We start from the raw sequence: 9,864 nt of genomic DNA, 5'->3' as shown, positions 1-9,864 counted from the left end.
CTTCTGCCTCATTTATCCTAGCAGTTAGAGCCTCCATTTTTGATTGCACCTCATTAATAGCCTTTTTGATTTTGACTTGATTAGGTTTTAGTTCTTTTATTTCTCCAGAAAGGGATTCTCTAGTATCTTCTATGCTTTTTTCAAGCCCAGCTAGTGTCTTTATAATAGTCATACTGAACTCTAGTTCTGACATCTTACTAATGTCTGTATTGATTAGGTCCCTGGCAGTTGGTACTGCCTCTTGTTCTTTTTTTTGAGGTGAGTTTTTCCACCTTGTCATTTTGTCCAGAGGAGAATAGATGAATGAGAGAACAAAATGCTAAAAGGGTAACAACGACCCCAGAAAAATATACACTAAACAAATCAGAAGAGACCTGAAACCAGGGGGAAAAGAAAGGAAAAAAAAAAAAAAAAGAATATGATCAGGTTGGTGAATAGAACAGAGCCACACACTAGATTTTGGGTATATTTTGGTCTGTTAGAAGAAATTGCCTCCCAAATTTTTAAAGAAAGAAAAACTTATATATATACAAAAGTAAGGGTAAATACGATGAAGGGATAGAATATGACAGTAAAGATGAAAATTAAAAAAGTTTTTAAAAAAGGAATTGGTAAGATAAGAAATTGGTTGAAAAAAAGAATGAAAAAAACTTTAAAAAAAGAGAGAATGTGATCAGGCGGGAAACTAGGACAAAGTCATACACTAGATTTAGGGTATATTTTGGACCATTAGAAGAAACTGTATCCCAAAATTTTAAAGAAAGAAAAACTTATACATATACATATACATATATATATATATATAATAAGGTTAAATACAATGAAGGGATAGAATATGAGGGTAAAAATGAAAATTAAAAAAGACTTTAAAAAAGGAATTGATAAGATAAGATGTTGGTTGAAAAAGGAAAGAAGAAAAATTCAACTAAAAAAAATAGAAAAAGAAAAAAATAAAGAAAATTTTAAAAGTTAACTTTGAAAGACTAAAGAATCATGGGGAAAAAGCCATGAATTCTATGTGCTGTATTCTCCTAGTGCTGGAGTTTTGCCATTCTCATTGATCGGTAAACTTGGTCTTGGCTGGCTGTTCTTGCTGATCTTCTGGGGAAGGGGCCCGTTGCAGTGATTCTCAAATGTCTTTGCCTGAGGCGGAATTGCAACACCCTTGTCAGGGGCCAGGCTAGGTAATCTGTTCAGGTTTGCTCTCGGTAGCTTTTGTTCCCTGAAAGCTTTCTGTACAGCTTTGGAGGACGAGAATGAAAATGGCGGCCTCCCAATCTCTGGTCCCAGAGGAGCCGACAGCTGGGGCCCCCCTCCAAAAGTGAGCCCCCAGAGAAAAGCAGTCAATCACTCCTGTCTCTCTGGTCTCCAGCCTCACTCTGTGCTCACCTGGCCTGTGACCGAGCATTTCTACCTCCTACACCCAACCCTCTTTGGAGTCTCCAAACCCAGCAGAGTCCTGCAGTGCGCTCCCACACTGCTTCTCCCCGGGGAGGAAGGGGAGTCTCCCCGGATCTGTCGCTTGTTGGGCAGTGGTCCGGACTCTGCTGTGGATCATGGTTTATGGCAACTCTGAGCTGAGAGCCCACTCCTTGGCTCTGTCTCTGTAGCTGGCTTCCCTTTTCCGATACCTGGGAGCTCTGCCGCACTCAGGCACCCCCTGGTCTTTCTGTGACCCCAAGGGTCCTGAGACCACACTGTCCCAGTGAGGGTTCCACCCCCCACTTAGCCACTGGAGCGACGTCCCTCAGCGGAGCAGACTTCTAAAAGTTCCAAGGCTCCTCTGCTCTATCACTTCCCGGTAACTGGCCGACAGTGGCTCCCTCCCCCCTCAGTCTATCTTCCCAAATATTGCCTCGGATTCACTTCTCCGCATGTTCTACCTTCCAGAAAGTGGTCGCTTTTCTGTTCAGAGAGTTGCTGCTATTGTTTTCTTCGATCTCCTGTTGAGTTTGTAGGTGTTCTGAATGGTTTGATACCTATCTAGCTGAATTCCTGGGACCAGACGAAATTTAGGTCTCCTACTCCTCTGCCATCTTGCTTTTCCCTCTCCCTCATATTTTCAATATCCAAAGATAATCATTAACATTTTGAGAGAGTAATTCTTTCTCATGTACATTCTTAAACAGTACTTAACAGTTATAGTCAAGTAGTTTTACTCAGCCTTTTCACTTGTCATATGTACTGATCGTATTATAAACTTTTAATGAAAAACATGGTGTAACAGGTGAGTAATAGTCTGCTATTATTTCTAACCATTTCTCTATGGGTAAGCAGTAGATTTTTTGCAACTGGTAACTATTAGAAATAATGCTGCATTTTTCTGTATTTAGAATTATTTCTAGCAGTGGTTTACCATCAACAGAATTACTGAATCAAAAGACTTAAAAAAAAAAAAGTCCAAGGGCAAACTTAATGTCAGCACATAGTGACTGAAAACTGAGAAGTCAGACAGACCTAAGTTTGAACTCCAGCTCTGTCACATTCTAGTTCTTTAAACTTTGGCTTCCTCTGCTATAAAATGAAGATAATAGTAGTGGCTCATCCTACAGGAGAGGACGAATAACACTTCATATAAAGTACATTCCTCAGTACCTAGTACTGAGCAAGTGTCTCCATCAGAGTTTACTAAAATCACCATCATGATCAAATGCTGCCCCTGAGTGTTATGCTGAGCGAAATAAGTCAAACAGAGAAAGACATGTATCATATGACCTCACTGATATGAGGAATTCTTAATCTCATGAAGCAAACTGAGGGTTGCTGGAGTGGGGGGTGGGGTGGGAGGGATGGGGTGACTGGGTGATAGACATTGGGGAGGGTATGTGCTCTGGTAGGTGCTGTGAATTGTGCAAGACTGTTGAATCTCAGATCTGTACCTCTGAAACAAATAATGCAATATATGTTAAGAAAAAAAAAAAAAGAAGAAGATAGCAGGAGGGGAAGAATGAAGGGGGGGAATCAGAGGGCGAGACGAACCATGAGAGACAATGGACTCTGAGAAACAAACTGAGGATTCTAGAGGGGAGGGGGCTGGGGGGATGGGTTAGCCTGGTGATAGGTATTAAAGAGGGCACGTTCTGCATGGAGCACTGGGTGTTATACACAAACAATGAATCATGGAACACTACATCAAAAACTAATGATGTAATGTATGGTGATTAACATAACAATAAAAAAATTTTAAAAAAATGCTGCCCCTGAATATAATTTTCTGTTATTCCTCTATATGGCTTCTCTTCTATTTTAACTGCTCTGTGTGCATATGTTCATATTTTAAGCTGCCTCATATCCTTCTTAGCAGTAGGGATAAATTATAAATATGTAAAACAAAATAGACAAAAAATCTGAAGGCTTCCTAAATTAGTCATATAGCATATAAATAATAGCAACAGTTAATAAGAGTGTCAAGCACTATACTCAGTCCTTAACATGGACTGACTCATTCAATCCTTACTATAAAACATTTCCTCTTGTAAAAACATGACGAGAACAAATCCAATAGTATAAGTTTAATCACAGATTTTCAAAACAACTGCACAGTTGGTATCTTGGCCTCTCTACACCAAGTATTTTTTCCTTTTCAAAAACATTTTCAAAACACAGTGGCTGGAATAACCTAAGTGTTTAGTAGTAAGAGAATGTCTATGAATAGCATTTGATAAAATACTACCCATCATGATTATGAATAATTATGAAGATTATCAAAGCAATAGGAGAACTGGATATGATATAATATAAACGCAAAGGGCAGAACAAACTGGTAAGTATGCTACGATTGTTGGACTATAGATATATAAGCCTATGAAAAAACACCGGGAGGAAATACATAAAAATGATATTATTTGGTTATGGTGGTGTCAGTTCAATGTTTCAAATTTTCTGAGTATTTTATGGTTTCAACTACAGATACAAAAAATCCAATTATAATGTTATTTATTTTTCTGCAGATTTTAATAATATAGAAAAATTAGCTCTTTTCAGACACTTTAAGGACAGGTAAATCTCATTCCCACACAGCTCTGTTTTAAAGGCATTTATATACAGTAACAATGACAGCCAACATTCACCGAGAACCTACAATGTGTCAAGCACTGTCTTAGGTACACTACATGTATTAACCCGTCTAATCCTCACAACTCTAGAGGTTTGGCTCTGTTATTATCCCACTTCCATAGATGAACAAACTGAGGCACAGAATGGTTATGTACCCTGCCTCAGGTCACAAAGCTAGTAAGTAACAGAGCCAGGATTTAAATCAAGGTAGTCAGGCTCCAGATACAGCACCCCTAACCACTAAGCAGACTATTCCTGAATTCTTTACAGATCAAAATGCGTAAGGAGAAACATGGACAGATTAATTAACTGCTATGTCTCAGTTCCCCATCTGTAAAATGAGGATAATAATAGAACTTCCTTTACAAATTTGTTGCTAGGATTAAATGAGCACCATACAGGTAAAGTACTTAGAACAGTACCCGACACATACTAAGGGCTTTGTAAGTTCTTTTATATTACATATATTACTTTTAGTTTCTTGGTGGGCTAGGTATTTTTCAAATGAAAAAGCAAATATATATATGCAAAAATTCACTGTATGTCTCAGATAACATATTTGGTCTTACCTTGCCTAGGAATAACATAAAATCCCCCACTGTGTTGATGGCAGCCACCCGTAAAGCATTCTCCACAAGAATGACAAAGGCATCCTTTGCAGAGGTGCAGAAGTTGGTGCTGTTGATGGCTGTGGCTGTGTATGCATTCTGGACAAAAGCAAAAAACAGTATTTTCATCAATAAATGTAATTTTACTTTGTTAAGATATAAACCAAATACACTTAAAGCATAGCTTGTGAAAACAGTTCACAGTTAAACCCATGGCTCTGGTGAGCTACAGGTTAAGATTAAGCACAAGGAAATACTAGACATTAAAAAAAACGAAACAAAAAACCCAATATGATAAAAAGAGCTTTTCAGTTGGCTTATTTAAGTCCTTTTAAAACACTGATATTTATTAACACACACATAAACCTTTCCAACATCCATTAACTTCTTCCCCGTCTCAGTAAATCAAACATAATTTAACCTTTCCTAGATGTCTCAGGTTCATCACTATGAGTATCAGGGATGCATTATTACCATATCAGTGATGCTTTAAAAGCTACACAAATAGGTGAAAAGCATAAAGATGCTGTGCTGTTTAACTAGAAGACCTCCTCTTTGGTGCTTTCCTCCATGCTATCACTTCTTAAAGTTCTTGTAGTAGACAGCTGTTTGTTGCCCAACATAGCCCTCCCTCCTGGGAGCAGGACCCCAAGTCCCCTTTGAGAAAACAGTCCTTCCCCATTCTCTTAGAGTCTGAGTGGGGGACATTACCTCTAGCCCTGGGGGGTTGGCCTTGGTTGATGTAAGCCAATCAGCACGTTCTACCCACCTCCACAACAACGGGTTCAGGGACTGGTACATAAACTAATAGAGCCAACGAAAGCAAAAGATAAGGGAACCCTGGGGCTTCTGGAGTTCTTCTCCTTCTTCTTCCATAGGAGCTCCTGACAAAGCAGCTCTCTCATTTTCCTGAATAGTGAGGTGTGGGGGTAAGAACTGTCAGGGCTGTTTGGCCAACATAATGGGAAGAGCCTGAAGCTGGTGAAGGTCACAATGTGAAAGAGAGGGCAAGGCTACCATCATGGAAGTAAGAGCAGAGAGAAACCAGTGACTTGTACTTGGTGACAGTGTTTGCATGATTAGGAACTAGCCATATTTCTGGACTTTACAGCCACAGAAGCTAATAAATTGCTAAGAATCACTCCTTTTTCTCCCTCCCCCTTCCTCGCTCTCTCTTTTTTAGGCCAGATGGAGCTGGCTTTCTGTCCCTTGTAGTACTGAGTCCCAGCTGACACACTTTTATTCAATTATACCTGCTTCTGCTGCTCCATGTCCTCTCTGACCCTCTGTCACAGACTCTGAATTTTTTCCCCTTCGTACACTGCATTCTAGAATAGGACTGACATTTTCTGGGAAACGTGAATACATGCCAGAACATCAAATACTTCTGAGTCTTCGGAAGGGAAAGTATGTAGGCTTTGTGACTAAAACTTATAATCCTGAGGAATTTTTGGTTTAGTGTGGACTTAAATTGTTGGTGAGTCCAGAATGTTAAAATTGTTGGAAAACTGCTGCACATGAAGGGCTTATTTTACATTGTGCTATCTGTGAAGTTTTGTTTACTTTTTTTAAAAGATTTTATTTATTTATTAGAGAGAGAGAGAGTGTGCGTGCGCATGGGAGCAAGGGGAGGGACAGAGGGAGAGGGAGAGAGAATCTCAAGTAGACTCTGTGCTAAGCGTGGAGCCTGATGCAGGGCTTGATCTCATGACCCTGAGATCATGACCTGAGCCAAAGCCAAGAGTGAGATGCTCAACCTACTGAGACACCTAGGAGCCCCCGTAAAGTCTTCTTTTTAAATTGAAGTATAGTTGACAATGTTACATTAGTTTAGGCTATACAGTACAGCGACTCCACAACTCTGTAAGTTATGCGCTGCTCACAAGTGTAGCTACCATCTGCCACCACATAGTATTACACCGTTGACTATTTTCCCTATGCTGTACCTTTCATCCCCACGACTTATTCATTCTGTAACTGGAAGCCTGTATCGCCCACTCCCGTTTGTTCCTTTATTTTATTTTTTTTTTTTAAAGATTTTGTTTATTTGACAGAGAGGAAGACAGCCGGAGAGGGAACACGAGCAGGGGGAGTGGGGGAGGGAGAAGCAGGCCTCCTGCAGAGCAGGGAGCCTGACACGGGGCTCGATCCCAGGACCCTGAGATCATGACCTGAGCCAAAGGCAGATGCTTAACACTGAGCCCACCCAAGTGCCCCGCCCACTCCCGTTTAAACACTGAGCTTTGGAGATACAGTTTTTAATTTATGAATGTTCCTATTGTATGCTTGTTAGTTAATAGGAACCTGGTTTGAAGATGAAGTCTGAGTCACCAAAAATTTAATTTGCCATTATACAATTAAATTTATTGATTATAAATACAGTATATGGGTGCCTGGGCGGCTCAATGGGTTAAGTGTCTGCCTTTGGCTCAGGTCATGATCCTGGGGTCCTGGGATCCAGTCCTGCATGGGGCTCCTTGCTCAGCAGGGAGCCCGCTTCTCCCTCTCCCTCTGCCTGCCACTCCCCCTGCTCTCTCTCTCTGTTAAATAAATAAAATCTTAAAAAAAAACTACAGTGTGTTTTAGGGCCAAGGAAAGAAAACTATACTGAGTGGGACACTACGTTTTCAGGAAGGGAGCAGTGGGGTAAAATGATGCTCTTTGAGAAAGACAGTATCATTTTACTATATATAATTCCGTCAAACATATTGGGGTAATTTATTATCAGAGTACACTACTACGTCATGTTTGTAGTTCTTTTTATCTCAAAAGCTAACATACAGAGTCTTTTAAAGAAATGATACTATTAAATTGTTCTGGTATCATTCATTTGCTGCTTGCTCTCATAGTGTCATCAGCCAATGCTTCTTATCAGTTCAAAGATAGCAGGCACTGAAGAGTTAACTACCTAATTGCAGTGGTCTACATTTCTTCATCTCTAAAGCTTCCTTCGAAACATTCTGCCAAATGCCTCAACGACATCAAAATAAACTATACTTTTGATCTTATGTAATAATAGTAACTCTGCTGAAAAATGATGGAGAAGAACTTCCTAGTCCTGATCTATTCCCAAAGAATGAAGACTGACCAGTTCCCTCCATACTCACAAAAAACAAAAACAAAACCCCCCCAAAAACCCACTTAATAATTTATTCTAAAGCAGAGGATGTCAAACTACCACCTGTGGGCCAAATCTGGCCTGCTCCTACTTCTATAAATAAAGTTTTATTGGAACACAGCAATGTTCATTTGCTTACATGGCATTTATAGCTGTTTTCATGCTACAATGGCAGAACTGAGCAATTGTGACAGAGTCTATACGGCCACAAAGCCAAAAATATTGACTATCTGTTCCTTTACAGAAAAACTTTGCTGACCCCTGTTCTAGAGTATTGCCCAGGAACAGTATCAACCTTGTCAACCCATCTTCTTATCCCTTTTGAAATACGAATCATATTTTCTGATTTCCAATCTTCTAGTGCCTTTCTCTACAACTTCCAAGTCTTTCAGCATCTTTCACTATAATTCTTCAATTCAACGACTTACAGATGTCTGTAGTGATTTGAAACAGAACATCCTATAAGGAAAATACCTTACTTCCCTTATTCTAAGACATAATCAAGAGACTAATGAACCAGTTACTTTATAACAAGTTTTCAGGGGACAATACCCTGCCATATTAACTATATATTGTTATGACATGCTTCCTGAAGTTAAAAAAAAAAAAAACCATTATAATGTCTAGAATCAAAGATATTGGATAACCCATTTAAATCAAGTAGGTACTGTCTTAAATTTCACCTCCTCAATGAGGATCAACAACTCACTCTTAACTATGCTATTCTACCCTTCCCAGTTTGAAAAGGACCTTCTTTGAAAGAGACAGAAGCAAGAGAGGATCCCCATACCTCCAATCTCTCTCCTCTATCATCAGACCAGCTAACTCAGAGGAGCCTAACATCCCCAAACTAAACCATAAAAGCTTTTCTGTTTTTCAATAATTTCAGAAGAAATTATTATTCCTCCTCTCCTGCTTCTTTCTTCTCTCCCCACGCTGCCCCACCCATCCATCTACATTTAGAGCAGAAGCCTATTTATTTGTGGACATGGAAGGAGGCAGCAATAATTTCTTTTCTCCACTCCTAAGTTCCAGGGTTGGATATGCTCATAGAAATTTAGCTTTCTTGGCAATATTCCTACAGATCTGTGCAGCTCCTTTGTATTCAGCCTAACTGAAAAAAGTTAAGTGGATATTTTGTAAGCTCTTTCTCCTACTCCCAAGGCAGAAAGATGAGCTGCATGTGACACACAGAGGTCAAGATGACCTCTTCAGGAGGAAAACTGTACTACAGATCACAGGAGGCTAGTGAAAATTTCCTTCCACTTTTATACCTCCTTGTCTGCAAGGATTCACGCTAAGATTCTCAAGAAATTCTGAGTTCTTTGTGGCTTTCCCTATTACTGTTCTCTGAACTTTCTGCTCTACTACTTGGATGAGGTTTTTCCAGCCCACCTCCCTTCTCAGACAGCCTTCCTGATCTTGAGCTAAACCTCCCGCAGAGAGGCATCAATGATTAACATTTAGCGAGTGCCCAACAATTGCTCAGGCAGGATGGAGGCTTAAGGCTATATAACTCCCAGAAGCAAAATAAAAGGTGATCACCCTCCAGGAAGCATTTTAAAAGGATGACTATTAGGCCCAAGTGGTCCCTGGTCACATCGGTGTGTGACAGGATGAGGTGAGAAAGTCCTGGTCACATGGAAGAAAAAATGTTAGGGTAGAAGGTCCCCACGTAGATAACCCAGGCCTGCTTGGCCACATGTCCCAGAATACAGCGTTTACATTTCCACACTTTCCTTTCTTCACTTACAGACCTAAAAATTCTCTTTAAAATCTTTATATAATAACTCAATAGGGGAGAGCTAGACAACAATGGTAGGGAAAGGGAACAGATGTGTGCAACTCTATGTGTGGATCATTGTAAATTAAATGAGAGAAAAAGTAATTAAAATTACCCCTTTCTTATTTTGAGTGAGGAATGGAGGGGGCAAAAACTCCCACCTACACCATCCGTTTCATTCAGTTTGGTTCTAAATTCTTAGACTTTTTAAGAGATATAAGAATTAAAAATATGTTGCAAATCTTAAATTGTCTTTAAAACCATCACTTGTTTTAGTTTATAGCATGCAACATGAAAGT

At 39.7% G+C, this 9,864-nt stretch overlaps 1 protein-coding gene across 4 annotated transcripts in view; it reads right to left on the bottom strand.

Annotated features, from left to right (window-relative positions):
• Positions 1 to 9,864, bottom strand: part of SLC44A1 (solute carrier family 44 member 1) — a 196,051-nt gene that overhangs the window by 56,266 nt on the left and 129,921 nt on the right. For all 4 annotated transcript variants that reach the window (XM_031027621.2, XM_031027620.2, XM_031027619.2 and 1 more), the window contains exon 13: positions 4,626 to 4,763. In XM_031027621.2, the coding sequence (XP_030883481.1) occupies positions 4,626 to 4,763 (138 nt within the window). The remainder of the gene's footprint in view (positions 1 to 4,625; positions 4,764 to 9,864) is intronic.

Source organism: Leptonychotes weddellii, chromosome 14, assembly GCF_054177405.1.
Source record: "Leptonychotes weddellii isolate Sample4059 chromosome 14, ASM5417740v2, whole genome shotgun sequence".
Classification (NCBI taxonomy): Eukaryota; Metazoa; Chordata; class Mammalia; order Carnivora; family Phocidae; genus Leptonychotes; species Leptonychotes weddellii.
This window is presented reverse-complemented; position numbering and strand designations above follow the sequence as displayed.